The 22,508-nt window shown below is 55.0% G+C and overlaps 1 protein-coding gene across 3 annotated transcripts in view; it reads right to left on the bottom strand.

Moving 5' to 3' along the window:
- GRK5 (G protein-coupled receptor kinase 5) overlaps positions 1-22,508 on the bottom strand; it is a gene marked incomplete at both ends in the record, with an annotated part of 210,823 nt that overhangs the window by 16,326 nt on the left and 171,989 nt on the right. For 2 of the 3 annotated variants that reach the window (XM_080695302.1, XM_080695303.1), the window contains 4 exons: positions 313-453; positions 1,009-1,072; positions 5,551-5,643; positions 8,388-8,488. In XM_080695302.1, the coding sequence (XP_080551428.1) occupies positions 313-453; positions 1,009-1,072; positions 5,551-5,643; positions 8,388-8,488 (399 nt within the window). Of the gene's footprint in view, positions 1-312; positions 454-1,008; positions 1,073-5,550; positions 5,644-8,387; positions 8,549-22,508 lie in introns of all 3 variants that reach the window. The other variant, XM_080695301.1, reaches the window with a different exon arrangement.

Below are 22,508 nucleotides of genomic sequence, written 5' to 3'. Positions count from 1 at the left end.
ATCAGCTGAGGGTCTAAGGAAATTAAGGCTCCTTGGCTAGGCCTAGGGTGGACTCATGTTGTTCACGAAGGACTTTACAAGATGGTCCTGGAGAGCAGAGGTCTCAGGCTCACAGGTAGAGGGGACCCAGGCACCAGCCAGCTCTGGACACAGGACGCTGGCCACATCAACCTCCAGGTGCCTCATGATGGAGGAAGATGCCTTTCTGACGCTTCCCCAGAGGTGGGGATCTGCCACACTGGAATCCCACACCTGGTTAGAAAGTGAGGCCCAGGCTCCAGAAGCACGGGCTGGCCCGGCCCGGATGCTCACCACAAACCGGCTGTTGACTTTTTCCAGGATCTGCTTCTCGTTAAGAGCCATGGGCTCTCCTCTCCGCTTTTTGATCCTCTTCTTCTCCAGACGCTTGCAGGCATACATCTTACCCGTGGCCCGAACCTGGCAGGCGCAGACCTAGGGGCAAGGCAGACACTAAGGTCCTGGGGCATCGTGGCGCTGCCCAAGCCCAAGGCCAGGGTGGGAAGTGATAGGCTGGAATCAGCCGGGCTTGACTACGGGCGCTGCAGGCCTACAGGAGCCATGACACCTGGAGAACCCTGACTGAAGGGAGACCCTGGAGAACCCTGACTTCCTAGCTCAGAGCACTGGCAACAGATCACTGGGCTCTGGTCCCAGTTCTGCCCCTTATTGGCTGTGTGGCCTTGGCGAGGCGACTCACCTGCTCTGAGCCGTATCTCTAAATGGGACCAACGAGGCTGGCCTCACGCTCTGGTCAGATAACGTACAATGGAATCTACAGTCCCATACAGACCAACATCAAGCAGACCAGAAGGCCAAGGCCTCCTGCATCACACCCGGTGTGCCCAAGGCTTGGCCCCGCGCCTCCCTCCTTGCCACCAGGGCCCAAGGCAGGGCTGTGGCTGCTGGGATTGAAGACACTTTGGGCCCACCCAGGGGTGACAGGGGAGCGGAGCCGTGGTTTCCAGGAGGGCGTGGCTGCTCACTCACCTCCCCAAAGCCGCCTTTCCCGAGCACCCGATACTGCCTGAAAGTGTTTTTGGTCACTGGCTGCCTGTGAAAAGAAGCAAGAACCCAACGTTGGCGTCCTGGCGTTAGGATTCGGGATCTGGAGTGAACAGACAGGGCACTGTTGAAGGCATCAGCGTGAGGCACAAGTCCAGGACCTCCGACCGGCCCAGGAGACCCCCAGGGATCACTGCAGACTGCACCTTCAAGCCTGGACCCACTCTGGGGCTGGTGTCTAGACCCCGGGGCCTAGGGATAAGCAGCCTGGCTTGCTCAGGGGAGCAGGACAGCAGGTGTGGCAGAATGAGCTCAGGGCACTCACTGCAAGTGGAGGCTTCCCTCTCTCCCCGGAATGCAAAGCCTGCGGCCAGACTCAGGAGGAAGCTGTGCCTTGCAGGGAGAAGGGGCAGTGCAGAGGAGCCCCTCTGAGGGCAGGAAGGAGCTGTAGCCCTCCCCACACCAGCAGGCGTGGACCTGCCCAGCCCACGTGGGGCCACACTGCCCATCCAGGGCTCCTGCATCCTGCACCCAAAGGGGCTGGCCTCAGGCCTGGCCCAGGTACTCCCTGACCAATGGTTCCAGCCTTTCCGCCACTGACCACTGGGGATCCTTTATCGCCTTTCCCCTATGGTTCCATGGTACTCAGAGCCCCTGAATGTCAGAAGCTGTATTTAGGAAGAAACCAGGAATTTATTTTCTTTCTTTCTTTCTTTCTTTCTTTCTTTCTTTCTTTCTTTCTTTTTCTTTCTTTCCTTCCTTCCTTCCTTCCTTCTTTCTTTCTTTCTTTCTTTCTTTCTTCTTTCTTCTTTCTTTCTCTCCTTTTCTTTCTTTTTCTTTTTCAGCACTAGGGATAGAACCCAGGGGCATTCTACATCCGAGTGACACCCTCTGCCCTATTTTTTATTCTTTATTCTTAAACAGGGTCTCACTAAGTTGTGGAGGGCCTAAGTAGCTGAGGCTGTCCATGAACCACAATCCTCCGGTCTCAGCCTCCCAAATGCTGGCATTACAAGCGTGCGCCGCCCCACCGGCTAGGAATCAGCACTTCACGACGCCTGCCTCTCCATTTCAATTAGCAAGGCCACTTGGAATGGAATGTTTTCAGGACTTCTGATCAGGAGGCAAGGACGGGACTTTCCAGCATGAACAAATAGCCGGTCACCTAGTTCTTGCCAGGGGCTCGGTGGCACACCGTTTGTTTTCATCCCTGGCCTGTTTAGCTATAAATAATTAGTTTAAAATAATAAAACTGGCTCTTGGATCGCCAGGATGATGTCTGAGCACAAGGGCAGGGGCTGGGATGACAATAAATTGGGCCAAAAATTTGAGTCAGCTCAAGAAGGACAGGCAAGCTTCAGGCCGCCCGGCAACTTGTACACAGACGTATAGTGCAGGAAAATCCTCTTTGCTGCCGCGGCCTGAATTTGGATTTCACGGAATCCTATCAGCGCCGTAGATGCTCTGTTAGCCCGGCCTGAAATCCAGGGCCCTGACCTCCTTGTCTCTGAGTCTGTGACTTTCTTCTTTCCTTGCTGGTGCTAGTGCTTCTGCAGGAAGCGGGACTGGACTGGATCCCCTGGGGATGCCCAGAGCTGCCCCTCCGTGGGATGCCCCCACACTGCTCTGCTCCCTCCTTCTGTACAGGAACCACCCAGGCAGCCCAGAGAAACCCTCCATGGCCGGCGTCTGCCGCGCTGCCCTGGGAGCCCCGCGAAGGCTGCCCTCGAAACCGCACGAAGGCGGCCGGGCCCAACAGTTTACGATACATGGAGAACAAGCGGTCGGTCAATGTTACCGCAGAACTCCTCTGCTCGGGGGAAATGAGGGTAATGCAATTTCCCAGGAATTTCTTGGTTAACCTTGGGAGGGAAAAAATCCCTTTAATATTTCAACAGTACAGCACTCACAGACCATGATCTTGTTTGGGGGGCGGGCAGGGGGAAGGCAGACGCCGTCAGTCACTCAGGAGGGCATGCCGACGCTGGGATCCCGCCCTACTGGCTCAAAAAACTCAAGAAGGACCGGCAAGTTCAGGCCTGAAGCTTGGCTGCCTTCTCAGCAGTCAGTATATGGGTTAAAAATGTCTGCTTCAGGCTGGACGTGGTGGCGCACGCTTGTAATCCCAGTAACTTGGGAGGCTGAGACAGGAAGATTGCAGGTTCGAAGCCAGCCTCGACAACTTAGCGAGGCCCTCTACAACTTAGTGAGACCCTGTTTCCAAATGAGGAATAAAATTGGGTTGAGGCTTAGCTCAGAGGTAGCTAAATCCCCAGTGCCACACACACACACACACACACACACACACACACGCCTATTTCATGCATTTGGTACGGCCAGTGGCTATGGTCAAAAAATTGTATGGGAATTGGAGTGCCAGGTGGACTGACAGGCAAGAACTGGAGTCAGGGACACTCGCAGGTTCCTCGGCAGCCCAGGGCTAGCCTATCAACCTCCCTGAACCCTGAGTCCTCGGGGGAGTGCATCATAAGAAGGCGCACATGCATCTACCCCAGGGCTCCAAGGCTGCGCCATGGAGGGAAGGATGTGTCCCTCCGGAGGACTCTGGCACAACACCCACAGCCCAGTGCGCGCTGCACATGGACTCGTCAGCCTCACGCAGGCCTCAGGAAGCGGGGCCACTGCTGTCCCCGCTCTGCAGATGGGGATGCCAAGGCTCTGAGCTGGGCTGAATAGCCCCCGGTCCCAGCTGGTGAGTGGTGGGCTAGAGCTGGGGTCCAGGCAGCCTGCTGCAGAGCCTTCCAGCCCCTGGGCAGGTGCGTGCCAGGCAGGGTCCTGAGCTCTAGAGCGGGTGAGATGTGGGGAAAATACACGGCTGCCAGGCTGCCCTGTCAGCCTTGGGCCAGGGCTGGCTGCTCCTGCAGCACTGGCCGCTGAGAGGGGAGGACGAGGTCCTGGGCCCTCTGTTCCTCCTGCAGCCGCCGAGTGCCAGCCTTGCTCCATCTCACGCTGCCTCATCTCCCCCTAGCCTGCCAAGCTGGCAGGCACCGGGGGCCCCATTTTACCAGCCAGGGACCTGAGGTGGTAATGAGGTGGTGAGATGAACCGGCCTTGCAGAGGCTCCTCAGAAAGAGCCAGGACCCAGGCCCCGGCCACAGCTCAGGGGCTTTCATAGCCCCGGGCTGACCCTTCTCCTCCCCTGAAGCTGTGACCTGAGGGGTGGCCAGTGGTGTCACTGGATCAATAGAGAAGGCCACCCTCTGGTCACTCTGTCAGCCCCAGCAGTCAGGGGGAAGGAGATGGTCCATCCAGTAGCTGCAAGCAGGTGTTGTTCTGCTGGGCTTCCTGAGGTGGGCAGGCAGGGCTGTGACTGCGCCCTTGGGTGCTCCTAGCCTGCAGCCTCCTGAGCCTCTCTGAGGACCTGACCCTTATTGGTGCTGGCACAGCAAGAGGAGCAGGCGGGTTCCTTGCTGCCTGACCAGGGAGCACCCTGATGGCCATGGGCACCAGCTCCCCTGGGCTGTGGAAAGGGGCCTGCCACCCGCGTCCACCTGCTTAGCTCAGCATGGATTTAACGCAGGCATCGCCCTCTTCTGCAAATCCCGGGATGCTGTAGGTGGGCTGAGCACTGTGCTGGGGGTCCGGGGCCAGGGTCCCCCTCAGCTGCATCCTGGCTTGCTGGGTGACGAGGCAAGTCATGCCCCCTCGAAGGCTCTGCTTCCTCAGCTGTCACAGCGAGGCCACATTTGCCCCAGTGCCAGCCATGCACATGTGAGCACTCTGAAGAGGACGAGCGGATGAATAGACTATGCGCAGACTCCCAGTCTCACCCGCTCTCAGAGAGCTGGAAACTAAGCAATAAACAGAGCCCGCTGCTCACGCACAGGGAGGGCCACGCAAGGCACGTCGAGGACGCCGAGGAGAAGCCGGGGCTCACGCTCTGGTGGAACTGGATGCTGGGGGCGGCGGTTTCCAAAGGCAATTTGCTAGCCCCTCACAGTCTACAAGCAGGTGCCTTTTGACTGAGAAACGCCTCTGCTGGGGAGTTCTATGGGTGTACTTGCAAAAGTACACAAAGATTCACATGCAAAGCTGTGCACCTTTCAGGCAAGGTTCCACAAAACACGGAGAACAGCCTCGGCGCTCATTACGGGACACTGGGTTCAACAAAGGTTGAACCCTTTGTTGAAGGGTTTGAGGATTTCAAAGCGCAGCTACTTCAAAGACTCTAGGAGCGCTAATTTGCTAGTGAAGAAACAATTCCCCAAGACTGTGAACCAAAGAAGCAAGAACAATGTGTGTGTGTGTGTGTGTGTGTGTGTGTGTGTGTGTGTGTGAGAGAGAGAGAGAACGAGAGAGAGAGAGAGAGAGCGAGAGAGAGAGAGAGAGCGAGGGAATGCATATTCTTTAATAAGCACAGACCACTTTCAGGATCCCCAAGAACTTAATTAAAGGGAGGGGGACGGCTCTCTGGTAACCACAGGCCCGTGGGAGGTGACTGGCTCTTACAGAGACCCTCGGATGGAGCCCCGTGCCCGCGCCCTCGCCCGGGGCTGGCGTACTCACCTCTCCAACCACTTCCACTGGAGAAAGCGGTCAAAATACATGCTGTCCAGGTACTCGTGGAACGGCTCCCCGCTCAGGTAGTCGTGGACAGACCTAGCTCAGAGGAACAGAGGATGAGCATGTTACAACCTACTCCTGAAGCCGGGGCGGGGCTCTCCCCTGCAGGTAAAGGCTTTTGGAAATGCAGACAAACGAGGCCTTGCAACAGATGTGGCGCCTCTGGCCAGGGGGCCTCTGCGTTCTGCTGAAGGTTGTTTGGGCATGGTTGATCCTGCAAACTTTTACTGGGTGCCTGCCATGTGGCGGGCATTGTTCTAGGCCCTAGGGTACAGCAGGGAGCATGGTGTGAACATCGCGATGGGGGCACCCTTAGCCACAAGCATTAAAACAATGAAACCTGCTGGGCGTGGTGGCGCACCCTTGTAATCCCCACGCTTGGGAGGTGGAGACAGGAGGATCACCCTGGTTGGAAGCCAGCCGTGCTGGCTTAAGAGACCCTGTTTCCAAGTAAAAAATATATATATAAAAAAATAGGTCTGGGAGTGTAGCCCGGAGGTAGAAGGGTTTCCAGGAACCCCAGTACCACCAAAAACAAAAACAAAAAAACAATGAAACCAGGGATAAGCACGAGTTAGGGTTCTGTGTGGTCTCCTGAGGATGGGCGTGAGCTGGAAGGGAATAGTGCACACTTACTGAGGTATGAGGAGGGGCTGGGGCTTAGAGGTTGCGGGGACACAGCCTCTGGGGATATCTGGACTGGGTCTGGGAACCGTAAAGCCACGAGGAATTTCTCACACATGCAGTAGAATTTGCTGGTCACCTGCTATGCGCCAGGGACCCTGGGGGAATCCTAGGTATCTTAGGCCATGAGGGTGGGGCCTGGCAGGGTTCAAACCTGGCTGTGGGCAGGGGTGGGCTTCTACCCTTAAAAAGTGGCCACGCAGCCATGCATGGTGCCCACATGTAATCCCAGTATGTGGGAGTTTGGCTGGAGGATCACAGGTTCGGGGCCAGTCTCAGCAGCACAGCGAGTCTCAGCAACTTAGTGAGATTCTGTTTCTAAATAAAAAATAAAGTAGGACTGGGGGTACAGCTCAGAGGTGGAATGCTCCTGGTTCAATCTTTAGTCAATAAATAAATAAGTAAATGAATGAATGAATGAATGAATGAATGAAGCAAGCCATGCTGACCAATCCACTTGGGGAAGGGAAGGGCCCATGGCCAACGGGGGGCATGCTAGAGGCTGTGTCCTGCCAAACCTAAAAACCGAGCCGGCGTGGGTTCCAGGACGATGACCTATCGTTAGACGCCGGCCAGCTCCCACCAAGCAGCAAGCAGACCCACTGCGCCTCTCTCTCTGCAAAGCTGGCCACGGCGGCCCTGCCTTCCTCCTGGCTAGCGCCTGTAGTCGCTGGCTTTGCTGTGTAAGCTCCAGGAGGACCAGGACTGGTTCTCGCTCACCTTGGTATCCCTTAGAACCTAGCACGGTGCCATGCATACAGCAGGCGCCCAATGTCTGTGGAATAAGAGTTCACAGAAAGCTCCGGGCGCAAGTGGCTGTGTGGTGAGCAGCCGGCGGGCCTGGCCGTCCGTGTTGCTGTGTCTGCATGTGTGCATGTGTTAGTCTACGAGCAGGGGTGCGTGCGTGTGCGCTCCCGGATGCACATGCCTTTGCGGGGTGTGCGCAGGGTGGGGTGGAGGTGCCACACCCCCGACTTGCCTGTCCCCAGGGAGGACAGGAGCCTGCAGATAAAGTGATTGGGTGTTCCTGAGTCAGCTCCCTGGGCTCTGACAGGTGGCAGGGTGGGGCCAGAGAGCCGGGAAAGATTTCCAAGCTACCCAAGCAGTGTCAAACTTTTGCCCATTTTTCTGTCTACCAGCCTGGAGGGCCACTTGGTTTTCAATACCCTTTGAAGCAGATGTTTCTGTGGCTTTAGTGCCCCACAATCTTCTTTTCTTTGTAAAAGTATAATAGTCCTGGGCACAGTGGCGCTGGTCTGTAAACCCCGCTACTCGGGAGGCTGAGACAGCGGAATTGCAAGTTCTAGGCCAGCCTTGGCAACTTAGTGAGAACCTGTCTCAAAATAAAAAAATAAAGAGGGCTGGGGTGCAGCTCAGTGGTAGAGCGCTCCTAGGTGCAATCCTTAGTACTGGGCAAAAATAAAATAAAATAAAAATAAATAGAAGAGTAGCACTCTTTATCTTCTCAAGATACATTCCCCCAGTGGATGCTTGAATAGCGTCAAAGCCCACATTTACTATGTTTTTTTCCTACACATACATACCTATGATAAAGTTGCTTAACTTATGTGTACCCCTTTTTTTTTTTGTACTGGGAATTAAATCCAGGGGCATTCTATCTCTGAGTTACACCCCCATCCCTCTTTATTTCTCTTTTGTTTTGAAGTAGAGTCTAAGCTGCTGAGGGCCTCACTAAATTGTTAAGGCTGGCCTCGAACCTGCAATCCTTCCCAAGCTCTGGGACTACAGGCATGCGCGACCATGCCCGGCTAAAGTTAAATTTATAAATTAGGAAAAGTAAGAGGTTAACAACAAACAACTAGTAACAAAATAGAACAACTATAACAATGGACTGTAATAAAAGTCACTTGAAACTTATGACTTGTTTATTTCTGGAATTTTCCACTTAATATTTTCAGACCACAGTTGACTAAAACCGTGGGAAGCAGAACCGTGGATCCAGGAGGACCACTGTGTAAAACAACGGGGCAGCTCTGCTGGATGTGGCAGGCACTGCAGACCTGCCCGGGACCCTCACTGCCGGGCGGGGGCTGGGGCTGCCCCTCCCTACAGAGGCCTGAGCGGCTGGCACTTACTGGGCGCAGGCGGAGAAGAGTTCTTTGCAGGGCCTCTGTAGGAGCTTCGCTTCCGTCTGGGACACCAGATCTTGGCTAACCTGGGCGATGAAAACTAGGGACTGGAAGAAAGAACAGAAGCAAGTGGTCAGTGAGGAGTGAGGGGAGGGCCGGGGCCAGCCCTGCCGCAGCGTGTGGCCATGGGCCTCCTACCTGCAGTGCTCAGTGGTGTGTGTGGGGTGTGGGGAGCCGCTTTGGGGTGGTTTCTGGCTTTACCACTTCTGAGCGGTGTGGTTCCTGGAGGTCGCAGTGATAGCCCTGTGGCTTGGACCCGCAATCTAACAGGTTTGCAAACGCTCATGCCCGGCCCGGCTCATCAGCGAGCCCCGCTGGGCTCGGCGCTGCCTCTGGCTGCTCTGGGCCTTTTTCTCCCTAGGGAGAAGTGAGGATGAACATGTGGGGGTCCAGGCTCAGGCGTGCGAGGGATTGGGATGGGGGAGAGTGCAGTGGGCCGTCCAGCTGCAGCCCCAGAGCTGGCTGACCTGCATCCTAGTCTCACTCACATCTGTTCCCCATACCTGTGGGTACTGGTGTCTTTTTTGTTGTTTTTTTTTTTTTTTTTTTCCGGTACTGGGATTGAACCCAGGGGCACTCTACCTCAGAGCTACACCGCCAGCCCTATTTTTTATTCTTTATTTTGAAACAGGGTCTCACTGAGTTGCAAAGGACCTCACTAAGTAGCTGAGACTGTCTGCAAACTGTGATCCTCCTGTCTCAGTCTCCCAAATGCTGGGATTACAAGCGTGCGCCACTGCACCCGGCTTCTGTGGGTCCTGTTTTAACCATCGGCTTCACTGTTCTCAGAAAGAGCTTGAGGAATAATAGTGTCTCCCAGAACAAATCAATGAAACTTTCAGGAAAAGCATCTGGCCCAGATCCTGGCACGCAAGCATGCAAATTGCAAAGCAAATGATGCCACCGTCATTTCATTCTCCTTCGAGCGTCAGCCTGAGTGTTTCAAGTCGGAAGGGGCAGTTGGGAGGTTTCTGCAGCCTGCCCCGGAGGGCCTCGCCCACCCTGCCCCTCCCCGTCACTTGCCCTCACCAGCTGTTCCCAGGGCCTGACTCACCAGCTGGGTTCCGAGGTGGGCTTTTAATAAATCTCAGGGAAAACTGAAAAAACTGCCCGGAATGGGCTCAGAAAGATGGGGCGTAAACGAGTCTTTTTCCCCAAAGGATGCTGAAATCTGAAAGGGTTGCTTTTTCTCCCAGCTACTGAGATGTGACTACGTGGCTGGTTAGTCTGCAGGTGGTACTTGTAGAGGGGAGGGGAGGGGTCCTAGCTTGGGAGAGGGGAAGATGGCAGCAGCAGGCTGAGTGAAATCAAGGCGTATTGAAATCAAATGAAATTGGAGGCTTATTTCTTTTTTATATTATTTTTTATTATTAAATTTTTGTGGTAATGGGATGGAACCTACAGGCATTCTACCTCTGAGCTCCACTCCCCAGACCTATTTTTAACTCTTTATTTTGAAACAGAGCCTCACTGAGTTGCAAAGGGCCTCACTAAGTAGCTGAAGCTGGTCGTGAACTGCGATCCTCCTGTCTTAGCCTCCCAAAGGCTGGGATTACAAGTGTGAGCCACCATGCCTGGCTTCAGAGGCTCATTTCTATTCCTCATGGTTCTGATTGCCCAAATTTCTTTCTTCCCAGGTGTGCTCTCTCTGTAGGCCACCCCTGCCCTTGGGGTCTCCCTCCTCAGGGGACTCCCGAGAAGCTCCAGCCCCCGTGAGGGGAGCCTTCAGGGTGGTGCAAAGCCATTTCCTCCAAGCACCAGGCTCTGACACATTTTCCCAGTTTGCCAGGGGCCACTGGATGGTGGCAGCTCTCCCCTGGCCTGGACCATCCCTCCCTCCTTGGCCTGGGGACAACAGCCGCCCTCCTGCAGAGAAGATGCTGCAGGCGGAGGCTGCAGAGAGAGCCTGGGACCAGAGTCAGGAGCCCTCAGCTCGACTGACCCTGGCCATTTTGTGGTCCCATCTCCTCCTCTGCAACAGGAGGGAGCTGCTCCAGAGATTCCCAAGGCTCTTTGGAGATGTGGAATTTGATAGCTGGAGAGTTTTTATTTGAACACGTGGGGAAATTTGGGGATTCTAGCAGTTCAGCATCTTGGGAAACAGTAAGTCCAGGCTGTTGTAGAGCGATGGGATATGAAGGCTGGGGGTGAATCTGCTTCAGAGAGCTCCTGGCCAGGGCAAGCTGAGTAGGGAAGGCCTGGGGCCTGGCTCAGAGGGAGCGCCCTCATGTGTAAGTGTGAAATGACCGCGTGTGCTTGACTAGGCTATGACCTTGAAGCTGGGGAGACTCAGAAGGACTGAATAGAGATGCTGAGTGTGTGGGCCACAGGAGGGAGAAAACCACTTCTTGGCTCCAGTGTCTACCTGTCTGCATTCACTGCAGTCCGGCTAGGGCTCTTTCTTCTCTTTCACCCAGATGGGCCCATCCACCATAGCTCATGGGGCTGACATATGGCAGGGCGGGAGATTGAAAAGGGAGGCCAGTGTGGTCCTTGACCTCCAAATACTTTTTCTCTAGCAAGACATAAATGGTATGCTTCCTACAAGCTAGTGTCCTGCCGGGCGTGGTATTGCACACTTGTAATCCTAGCACTTGGGAGGCTGAGACAGGAGGATCGCACAGATTCGAAGCCAGCCTCAGCAGTTTAGTGAGGCTCTCAGCAACTTAGGGAGACCTTGTTTCCAAATAAAATATAAAATAGGTCTGGGAGTGAGGCTTGGAGGTAGAAGGCCCCCGGGTTTCATCCCCAGTTCCACACACACACACACACACACACACACACACACACACACACCTATAAGCTAGTGTCCTAACCAAAAAGTTCCTATAACCTCGGCTGGGCCTGGTGATGGTGCTAGTTGGAACTCAAAGGCTTTCAAAATTTCTTTCAGTATCCAACTTTCCTCCTCTTCCAAGTGACATTTATCATAGACCCAATATTCAAAATCAACAAAAACAACGGGTAACGATAGCTTGCACGCACTGAAGTGTGACTCTGGCCGATAATGTGCATAAACGCCTTCCACACATTCTCTAATCTATATGAAGGCTCTCTGAGGTATCGTGATGAGGCCCATTTTGCAAAAGAGGAAACTGAGGTTCCCAGAGGCAAGCCAGTTTGTCCAGAGTCACCCAGCCAAGGAGTGGCAGAGAGGCGGGTGGGCCGTTGGGGCCCCTCTCGCCCTTCCCCACCTCCTAGAATGAGGTGACCCCAGGCCTGGTGCTATGGAGACCCCAGGCCTGGCACTATGGAGAGCCAGGGGAAGAGCCGGCACTCAGGACCCACCAGCCACGGCAGGCGACGCAGCCCCGGGCACACACAGGCACACACCGTCACCGCCGGGCAGCCTGGGCAAGGCTCGTGGAGGATGGGATCCAACTGGAGTCAAAGCAGGGTCTGGCCCTGACCTCCCGCCCCTCGCCAGCCAGCAGGGCCCCCTTCCCAGCAGACGGCAGGGTTGTCCAGAGCCGAGGTGGCCCAGCAGTGTTCACGGAGTCTCGCCCGTGGCTGGTGAGGCCCCAGCTGGGGAGCGAGGAGCAGATAACAAGGGCTTTGGTTCGAGGGCCGCTGCTTTAGACTTAGCCTCTGGCTTGACAGGAAGAGCTTACATGAGTCCAACCTAAACCCCTTTCAAGTGGCTCCAGGGAGTGACCGCTTTGCCAGCGAGACACAGGAGCTGCGGGCCACTGGAGGTCTGGAATGGAAACCCAGACCTGCCGGGAGGGCAGCAGGTGCGGCTGCTCCCAGGGCGTTCCAGCCAGACATGGCCGGCATCACTGGGGCCTTCCCTTCCGCACAAAGATGCCCGCTGTCTAGAGCAGGCCATCGGGAGGGCCCTAGGCTGGCATGTACAATCTGAGGCGCTGCACAAATCAAAGGGCCCCCAGGGGCTCAGATCCTTGCCAGAGGCAAGTCCCTCAGGACTCTGGGAGAAAAGGGTGCATCCAGTGGGCCAGTGTCCCCCCTGCAGTGAGGACTGGGGTGAAGCCGAGGGTCAGGGGGCTGGGGGCAGGCTCCCCATGTCCACGATGGCCTCTCATTCCTCTCCAAGCAGGAATGCACGCAAGGACGAGGGCCTCCAGGTCCTTAGATGTGTGCAGCCGTGAAGGCAGCCAGGCGGGGGGCGGCTTTGAGGTGATATCTTACTTTTTGGTCACCAGTTGGGGTCCTCTTCTAGATGCAGGCCTTGACCAACTCAACAGCGTGGGTTCGGGCTTCAAGGTTCTGTACTGGGGATGGAACCCAGGGCCCTGAGCACGCCAGGCCAGCACTCTACCGCAGAGCTACACCCGGCCCTACCAAAGTTCCTTTGAAAGGTAGGAGATGAGGTCTTGGTGGCACACCTCCCAAGGTTTGGAGGAAGGACTGGAGACAGCGGTCCTTTCCTCAAGGTGCCCCACCATGAATAATTGGCCCCTTAATGGTCTTGGCATCTCAAATTAACTGGCCTGCCCGGCCCCGCCACAAAGTCACTTTGACAAAAACCAGCTGCCATTAAGGAGGGTCCTTAAGCTGTTTCTGGGTCAGCGTAGGACAGCAAGATTTGCCATAGAGACACTGCTGTGTGTCCCTTGGGGAACTGACCAGAGATATCTCTCTCCTTTTGGTCAGACCAGAAAGGACCTGGCTGCCTCTAGGAACTGCTGGGCGTCCACCCTGCCCCTGCAGCCATGCCTGGGGCTCTGACAATCCCCACGTGCGCCCCCTTTGGCTGAGGACTCTCCCTTTCTCTTCCCCGTGGACACTGGGGGAGTGGGGCACTGAAGCCTCACCTGCGATCTGTAAGGCTGTGTCTCCCTTTTGTCCTTAGCCCTAAACCGTCCCTGACCCTAAACATCAACATGCTGGCTAGACCAGGCCGCTCTTGTGTTCTGCTCTGTAGACGCGGCGTAGATGGCCAGTAAGGACCCAGTGTACTGCAGGCCTCAGAATTTCTAGAACAGACTGTTTGGAGTGGTGATCTGGCTGCAGGAGCTGGGGGCTATCCTGAAGCCGTGCTCTTATGTAGCAAAGGGGTTAGAGTGAGCGCACATGACTGCGACTTCACAGAGCCCTCTGTGCCTGAGCCGAAGCAGGAATAATCCAGGAGTCTCAGCACTGAGGCCCATGAGGGCGGGGTGGCTGTGAGGGAGGCCGGGCCTGGCCGGAAAGAGGCCACCTGATGGGTGCCTCACTACACACCTGACCCAGGAAGCAAGTGCGGCTCGCCCACCACACCCCAGTCTTCCCTCGGACACTTGCACATCCACTCTGGGTGACCTTACAGAGAGAGAGAGGGATCCAAACCCCTGGGCAGGCTGAAGCCCAAAGCCAGCTCTGCCTCGGCCGGTTCAGCCAAGGCCCGCGGAGCGGTCTGTCCACGAGGTGGCGCTATTGAGCTCCTATGCTGCCCTGCAGGGAGACATCACAGGTGGCTCAGCCTCCAGGCCCGGGCACACTTGAAACAGCTGCCAAGGTTCGCTCTCCTACCCAAGGAACCTTTGCAAGGGCAGTTGGGAGGGGCGTGATTTAGAGATCCATTTGGGGTGGGGAAGCGCTAGGGAGGAGAGTCTGGAGCTGGACCTCCAGGAGAAAGGATTCATGGGGAGGAACCCCGGCAGAAGCCTGCGGGTGCAGGAAGCGCAGAGGGTAGGGAAGGTGCTGCAGGGAGCGTGGGCAAGGCAGGGCGCAGGCTGCTGTCGCGGTGGCCTTGGGCTGCAGCTGCTCTCCCAGGCGCCGTCGGTCCCCTCGGCCCTGGGAGTGGCTGACAGCAGGAAAGGACGCTGTTCCCCCATCAGTGAGAAACCCCAGGTGACCGAGACTCTTGTTCCTGAGGCGTCTCCCTGCATCAAAGTCTCTCGTTTCAAGAGCACAGTGGGTTTGGGGTCGGCTGCACTAGCTGGTGCCCCTGGAGGGAGCTGAGCACGACCCAAGGGCCAGGAAAGGTTCCTGGGGACCCCCCCATGAACGCACCACCTCAATAGGTGTCATAGTCTTTGCCCCCCCATCACCTTGGGAACCACCTGAAAACACGCCCAACCCTGGCTCAGAGCTCAGGACCCCCTCTGGGGCAGGAAGAGCGAACTTCTCAGGCTTTCCTCTTTAACCCTCTCACTGCACAGATGGGGAAACTGAGGAAAGGGACCCCCTCTGCACTGCTGGTCTCTGGAGGAGCCAGGATCCTCAATTCAAAGCAGGTTTTGTGTGGCTCTGAGCTGCAGGAGCTTGGCCTGTACCAGCACCCCAGGAAGGACATAGCTTGGGCCTCATCCATCCCACTCAAACCAGCTCCACCCCATTTCACAGACAAGCACACTCAGCCACCCCGGTGCCAGCACCCCTCCCACCCACCGCCTCCTCCCCACGCCCGCCTCGCTGCCCAGGCTTCTGCAGTTCTCCTCTCTCTTGTGGAGGCCACTTGCGGGTCTCTGCTACCCCTTGCTGTTGCATTTGACATCTTGAACCCCCAGGGGAGTTTTTCTGCACCGCACAGGATCGACGGTCCCCACTGCCTCCAGGACCAAGTCCAGCACCTTCTCAGACCTGGCCCCAAACACTCTTCCCAGCTTGCTTCCCCTTTCTGCCCGCTGTCCCCGGTGCTCTGGCTCCATGCTGGCCATTTCCAGGGTAAGCGCTGGTTTTCCCGCTGCTGGGCCTTTGCTGTTGCCTTTGGAGGAGCTAGTCCCATCCATCACGGCATTCAAACACCCCCGATCTTCAGGACCACCTTCCAACGTAACCATATCCAAGACGGTCCTCTGCGTGTCCAGGACCCTCCGCCTGCTCCTGCCCATGCCTGCTGCAAGCACTTCCACCCTCGCCGTTTACTACATGCCGGGTCCGGGGGTTTACGAGGGGTCTTGCTAATTATCTCACAGTAGATGTTATTTTTGTCATCTCCATTTTACAGATGCAGCAGAAATGGCTCAGAAGTTAAGTGCCTTGCCCAACATCACACAGCTGGCCTGAGAGCAAAGACAAGACTGAAACCCTGGCCATCTGGCCAGGGAGTCTTGGCCCCAAGGACGCCACCTTCCTTCCTAGATACCGTGCAGGAGGATGCGACTCTGGCCTCGAACAGCCAGCCCTGTTTGGAGACTCATAGAGACTGGAAAAGGAGCTGCAGAAGATCTTGCATATATTTTGACAAATGTTATTTGTACAGTGTTGTCATGTGCCACACACACACACACACACACACACACACACACACGCTAATGTCCAACATATGTTTTGCTTCAACATACAGAAACATCCCACTGAAGAGCTCAGTGCTCATTAGCCATGCGTGGCTCTGCCAGTGGACAAAAGGTCAGCCCAGGAGACTGTCCGCTCTATCTCCAGACGCAAGCACTTAGCGCTTAATGATGTGTATATTTTCATATGTGGGCAGCTGACATTCCCCACGTAAACTATTTGCAATTTCCCAGTGTGGACGCACTCGCTTTCAGGAAAGGCAAGACTCTGGAAGACAGAGGCTCCAAGGGTCCCCTCCCTCCTAAACAAGGGGGCTGCCTTATCCTGTTGACCGGGGTGGGGGCAGCTGTTTCTTGGAGACCCTCATGTCTGTTCACTCCCACAACTGTACCCTGCCCACCCCTTGACCCTTCGCAGGGGGATCTGCGTCAGCTCCAGGAAGCTGGCCGTGGGCGGGGGCCGGGGTGGGAATCAGGCGTCCAGCAGGAGCCAGGGCTGGGGGCAGCTGTGGCGCCTGAGGGAGGGGCTGGCCTGACGGTCACTGGCCCTGTGCAGAGGCCGGCGTGTGCTGGGCCTGCAGTGTGGGCTTTCCCACCGATTTACACTTCTTTGCTCCCCGCAAGAATGCAGAGAGCTGGGGCTTATTGTTCCAGAGTTGGGGATGTGGAAGCTGAGCTTTGGATAGCTGGGCGAAGGGCAGTACCGTTGTTCCATTTCCATCTCACTGAAGCTTGGTATGCAATCAGTATTCCACGAACTCCATAGACAGAAAAGCCAGTAAATAGTGGACTCCAGATTCAGATCCAGCTGGGCATGGTGGTGCACCCTTGTAATCCCAGTACTTGGGAGCCTGAGATAGGAGGATCGCAGGTTCATGGCTAGCCTCAGTTACTTAGTGAGGCCCATCTGCAACTGAGTGAGACCCCATTTCAAGAATAAAAGATAAAAAATAGGTCTGGGGGTATAGTTTGTAGGTAAAATGCCCCTAAGGTTCAATTCCCAGGTATTGAAGAAAAAAAAAGATTGAAATCCAGGCCCATCTGGTTCCAAGCTCTATTCTTCCTTTCACTTCACTTTGCTGAAACTAATTGATGATGTGTCCGGCACACAGTAGGCACTCAAGATAGCGGCTGAATAAACACGTGTGTGCACGAACATGTGCATTCAGAATTCAACCTCTTCCTGTCCACAAGATGTACCTTGACAGGGTCATCTGGTCTACCCTCTGCCTTGGTGACAAGACAGACAAGTTATCATTCTTCTTTGGAATTTTCTCAAATAGAACTAGACCTAGCCAGCGTGCATCTCAGGCAGAAACTGTGTGCTGGGGGCCTGGGGCCTGGAGACTGCAGATGAACCTGGAGCCGCCTCGGGAGCCATGTCAGGGTGCCAGGGCTCCCCAGTCCAGGCACCACCATGTCTCCTGTGGTTTCATTTGACATGAATCACCCACTAGCCCCACCCCCACCCCAGCTTTCCAATAACTTCCCCTTTGTTTGAGCAACTGTAAGGCAACCTGCCTCTTGGTGCCAAGAATCTGGAAACTGGGGAGAAGAGAGCAGGATGGTGAGGGGCACGGGGCTCGCTCAACCCCAGCTCCTGGCCCCAAATTAAACCTGCTCATACGGTTGCAACCAAAAGACCAAGGTGAAAGCTCACTGACCGGCAGCCCGCAGAAAGTGTTTCCCCACTTGGGGCTTGGTGTAAGGTCTGGCTGACAGGAAGAGAAAGCGCTGTTCTCCCACCTTTTAATCAAAACCTCAGGGCCATGTGTTAAAGCCGTTGCCTCAGGTCTCTAATCTGTCTGGAGCAGTTCCTCTCTCTACCCGTGGCCGGGCAGGAGACACAATCCACAAGCCCCAAACAAGAACAGATCAAAGGGAAAGGAGGGCTTTGTTTTCTGGGTCACTGGAGAAAAAATAAATCAGGGCAGCCGCACGCTCGTGAGCGTGGCTCCCTCCACTCCGGGTGTGATGTCGATATCTGGCAGCTCCGGCAGAAACAGCCTGACCACTCACCGGTGTCCTTGCGGTCAGCAGTTGATGGACTGCTAGATCTGAGCACCTCATGGCCCGACAGACAGCTGGTAGCTGGAGGTCCTTGTGGTGGAGGCTGGGTAAATGATAAGTCTCCCTGTAAAACTCATTGTATCTCTCTCTTCTCTCTCCTAGGAATTGAACTCCCGGGAGCATTCTACCTCTGAGCTACACCCTCAACCCTTTTAATTTTCTATTTTGAAACAGGCTGAAACTAAGTTGCTGAGTATCACTAAGTTACTGAGGCTGTCCTTGAACCTGAGATCCTCCTGTCTCAGCCTCCCAAGTATTGGGATCACAGGTATATGCCACCACAGCCAGCTCATGGGGCTTCTTTGTCCTCAGAGAGCTGACATTCACTGCTTGCTGTGAAGGTGGGCACGGTCTCCAGTCAAGTGGATTTTCCATGAAGCAGAGGCATGTTAGCTTTGAGGCTCTCTACCTAGCAGTCCTGGGAGCTGCAAAGTATTCTGGGTGGAGAGGGGAAGTCAGGTCCCCGGGATTAAGCATTTTGACAGAAATAGTTCTGGCAAACTGAGACGGCAAATGAAAAGATCCTGAATCCCCAAGGCTTCAGGAATTTGTTTTGAGTTCTTTTCTCATTTCCAATATTCTCATTTGTATGCAATGTTCTATTCCCATGTTATTTATGTCTCCCCTCCCCAGCCCCCATGAGACCCAGATCTTCCTTGTCTCCCATACAGAGCGCTCAGTCTCACAGGGCTCTCCTCCCAGAGGGCCTGGCAGAAAACACTTCCTGCCTCTGCCAAAGTCCCAGCCTCTGGGAAGATGGCAACCAATCCTCCATCTTTCTCTCTCCTTGATGAAGAGCCCAGAGACACAGACGTGGAACTCTCTGGAGCATCGTCTGGTTGGTAGAAGAGGTCAGGAAAGACCCCCAACACTGTTTGGAAGTCACCCAGCATCCTGTGTAAAGTCCACAATTCCATTATGACGCAGGCTCGCGGCTACCACTCTGGGAAATATCTAACTGGATGGCGACCTCTTTGGTGGTGGCTCTGGGGATAGCTGGGGATTCTGCCAGGGCCAGGAAGGGGCAGCTGTCTTTGTAGCCGCCACAGGGGAGGACGCTGCTGTGGCCAGCCAGGAAGCTTCTCCAGCTGGGTCTGAGTTGATTCAGTCCATCGCCCTCGGGTTCCGAGAGTCCACTCTGCTTAGGTCAGGAGTTCCGGCCCAAGGACTTCAAGGCCTGCTCGTCTGGCCAGTGACTGGAGTTCAGGCCAGTGAGGGCTATGGGTGGCCAAGTGCGGGCAGCCTGTCAGTCTCCAGAGGAGAGCTCCAGAGGTGGCCTCACCAGACACGGTTGGCCTCAAGCTGAGAAGGGGCTTGACCAAGGCCTTCAGGCTGACCGGGGCTTGGCCAGTGAGGAAGAAGTCTCCATCTTTTGACGTCTGGTGCCTGCACTCGGACATCTTTCAAGGGGACCAAGAATTTGTTTTTGCTCTGTAGCAAAACCGACCCTTTTCCTGACAACTTTCAGATGGAGGGACTGCCTTCGAGGACCCAAAGAGACTGCAGGCTCACAGGCTGCAGCAAAGGAGGGAGCCATGAGGCTGGAGTGAGCCCCACGGCTGGGCGGAGGTGCAGCTCCAGCCCCTCCAAGGGCCCTGCTCACTGGGCCACCTGGCCCAACATGTTCCCTGGGGTCAGCAGAGAACACAAAAAGCAGCCAGACCTTGAGAAGGGGAAGGTAGGTTGCACTCAAGAGACCCAGACCCACATTTCCTTTGCCATCTAAGAGGCTTTGCAGAAATCAGGATGAAGAATTTTTAGGGGTCCGGAAGTGAGAATTTTTTAATGACAGCAGAAGGTAACCAGGGGCCTGAGAGCTGGCCCGCTTTAATGAGGAGAGGAAGCTACACAGCGACCCTGACCCGGACCTCCACCCTTGACGTCAAAAACGAGAGACGGTGATTAACGAAATGCGATGTGCCGGGGCTTGGGGCGAGGGGCCAGCCGAGCTCTGTCAATTTGATAATCCCCGGTCGTGACCTGTGGGCCCAAAGTGTGTGACCGGAGATGACGCGCTGTTTACACAGGCTGTGCGAGGGCTCGCGGGCCCCGGAGCAGCTGCTGGAGCAGAAGGGATCTTCCTGGAGAGCCGTCCCCGGGCAGACAGCTCTGCTCCTGGCTAACGCCACCACGTGCAGGGACTTTGCAAGTGGAGTTCTGGTCCCACGGGGCAAGGGTGCAGAGGCTCATGGCAGGGGGAGACCTCAGGCTTTGTGTGTGAGAGGCGAGGCCAGTCATTTTTCTGTCTTCCAGAATACCTGTTGCCCTTGTGTCCGACCCCTTCCAAAGTGGCTTCGATCTGAAAGTGGGTTGGATTTTTCCACAGTTGAAGATCTCATTTCATAGGACTTGGGATAGGGAGGAGCAGGAATTTTCTAAGATCTAAGGAATTCAACCGAACCCCTCCACCCCTGAAGGAGATGTCATTTCTCTGCTCAAGGTCTTGGACGGGAAGGGCCATGCAGGAAAGTGACCAGGCACAGGTACCACGGGACCAGCGTCTGTCCACCCAAGGCACAGCTGGGGACAGGGTGCCTGTAGGAAGTCGTGGCTTCCTCTGTCTCTGTTTCTAGCCACTCCCAAGGGAAGAGTTATGGCAGGGAATACTATACACACAGAAAAATGGGGATCAGAGGCAGAGCAGGCTCCTCCAGCATCTCAGGACATCTGATTTGCTAACCTTGGAGGGTCATGAGAAAAGAGAGGGGACCCAGATGGGGCTGAGGAGTGAGGAGCCCCAGCTAGCCTGGTCAGCCTCAAGGATGTCAGGAGGAGCTCAAACAAAATCTCGGGTTGTGGGCAAAAAATTTTGTTGCAGGCAAGGTTGGCCAGAGGGACACCTAGCTGAAGGACAATCACAGAATCATTAAAGAAACAAGTGAGGCTGAGCCTTGGCTGAGGCTTGGCAGGCAGCAGGCTTGGACCTCAGCCGCCTCCCTGCTCACTCCTGCTCCTGCTATTGCCGTTCCTGGGAAGCTGGCGCAGGGAATTTTGTTTCTGGTTTACTTTCTAGAAGGCCACACGGTGAAAAATACACGGACAGACTGGGGTTAGATCCCAGCCTTGCTCTTATTTTGTTGTTTTCTTTCTATGGTAAAATCTAAAAGTAACGTTTTAATCAGGTTCCCTCCCCCTCCCTCACTTTGGTGCTGGGAATTGAATCCAGGTATTTGCTGATGGCCAGGCTAAGTTGCTGAGGCTGGCCTTGAACTTGCAGCTTCTCCAATCTCAATCTCTCAAGTATGGGCATGGGCCACCGCACCCAGCCATTTTAACCCTTTTGAAGTGTACAGCTCAGTGGTACTGAGCTCACCGTATCAACCACCACCACTATCTTCTTCCGAAGTTTTCACCAGCCCAGACAGAAACTTGGCACCCATTGAGCAACCGCTTCCCACCCATTCTTCCCCTCCCACCAGCCCCTGGCAATTTAATTTCCTTTCTGTCCCTATGGATTTGCCTATCCATACAACAGAAGCTTACAATCCATGGCCTTTTCCATCTGACTTCTTTCGCTTAGCATGACCTTTCCAAGCTTCATCCATGTTGGAGAATGGGTCAAAACTGCGCTCATTTTTACACGCCAGGCGTGGTGGTACACACTTGTAATTCCAGTACTTGGGAGGCCGAGACAGGAGGATCACGGTTTGAGGACAGCCTCAGCAAATAGTGAGGCCCTCTGCCACTTAGTGAGACCCTGTTTCAAAATCAAGGATTAAAAAATAGGGCTGGGGGTGTAGCTCAGAGGTAGAATGCCCCTGGGTTCCATCCCCAGTACTTAAAAAAAAAAAACCCCAAAACTTGCGCTCATTTTTACAGCTGAATAACCTTCTACATTTTGAATAACCTGCCACATTTTGCTTATGTCTTCACCTGTTGGTGGACACTTGGGTGTTTCTATCTTTTGGTGAGTCTGAGTAATGCTATGATCATTTGCACACACGTATCTATGGGTGTCCCCGTTTCCAATTCTCCCAGGTGTACTATTACTAGCTAAAGAATCTGATGGTCCAGGCTTCAACAGGGAGAACTGTCTACTACTTCAGACTGTCACGAGGCTGGAAGAAGCTAAGGGCGTAAAGCCTGTAGCGCTTAGCAGGTGCTAAGTTACCGGTTCTGCCTGTAGCGCTTAGCAGGTGCTAAGTTACCGGCTCTGCCGCCGCTCAGTCGGCCAGCCACAGGAGTTAGTGCAAGGCCATCTTCCACCTTCTCTGCTTTGCTCGGGCATTATGAAGGTCTCAGCACTTAGACTCTTCCTGGTTCAGAGATGATCAGTCCTGAAGGAACTGGGGCCAGCTGCAGGCTGGCCATACAGAGGGGGAACCAAGTCAGGAGGCACTTCCTTTGAGGCCCTCTTCTCTCTGTGTTTGTAAGCAGTTTGGAAAGCCCAGCGAGGAGTATTCCAATCTCCTCTTCCAAGCTGTGTAACTGTGGGGGTCCAGCCCCTCTCTGGGCCTCAGTTTCTTCATGTAGGAAAAGAAGAGTTTGGCTTAGTTCTGTGGTTTTTAAACTGAATTCCATGGAACCCCGACTGTTCTCATAGTGAGCGACTGAGGAGGGGGAGAGGAGTCAGCCCCAGCTCAGTCAACCAGGGCTCCCCCATCCCTCCTCCTCGTGATACTGGGAATGAAACCTGAGTCATTCTACCTCTAAGTACACTTCCAGGTCCTCCTAAGTTGCTAAGGCTGATCTTGTACTGAGCTTCTCGTCGCAGCCTCCCATGTGCGGGGATCACAGTCGCCACACAGCCAGCAGCAGGAGTTCAAGGCCATCCTCTGCCTCACAGGACGCTCACCACCTCCAGCTTCACCAGGGATCT

The sequence above is a fragment of the Muscardinus avellanarius genome, assembly GCF_963383645.1.
Source record: "Muscardinus avellanarius genome assembly, chromosome: 4".
Lineage (NCBI taxonomy): Eukaryota > Metazoa > Chordata > Mammalia > Rodentia > Gliridae > Muscardinus > Muscardinus avellanarius.
Note: the sequence above shows the minus strand (reverse complement) of the source record. Positions and strands in the feature narration are given on the sequence as shown.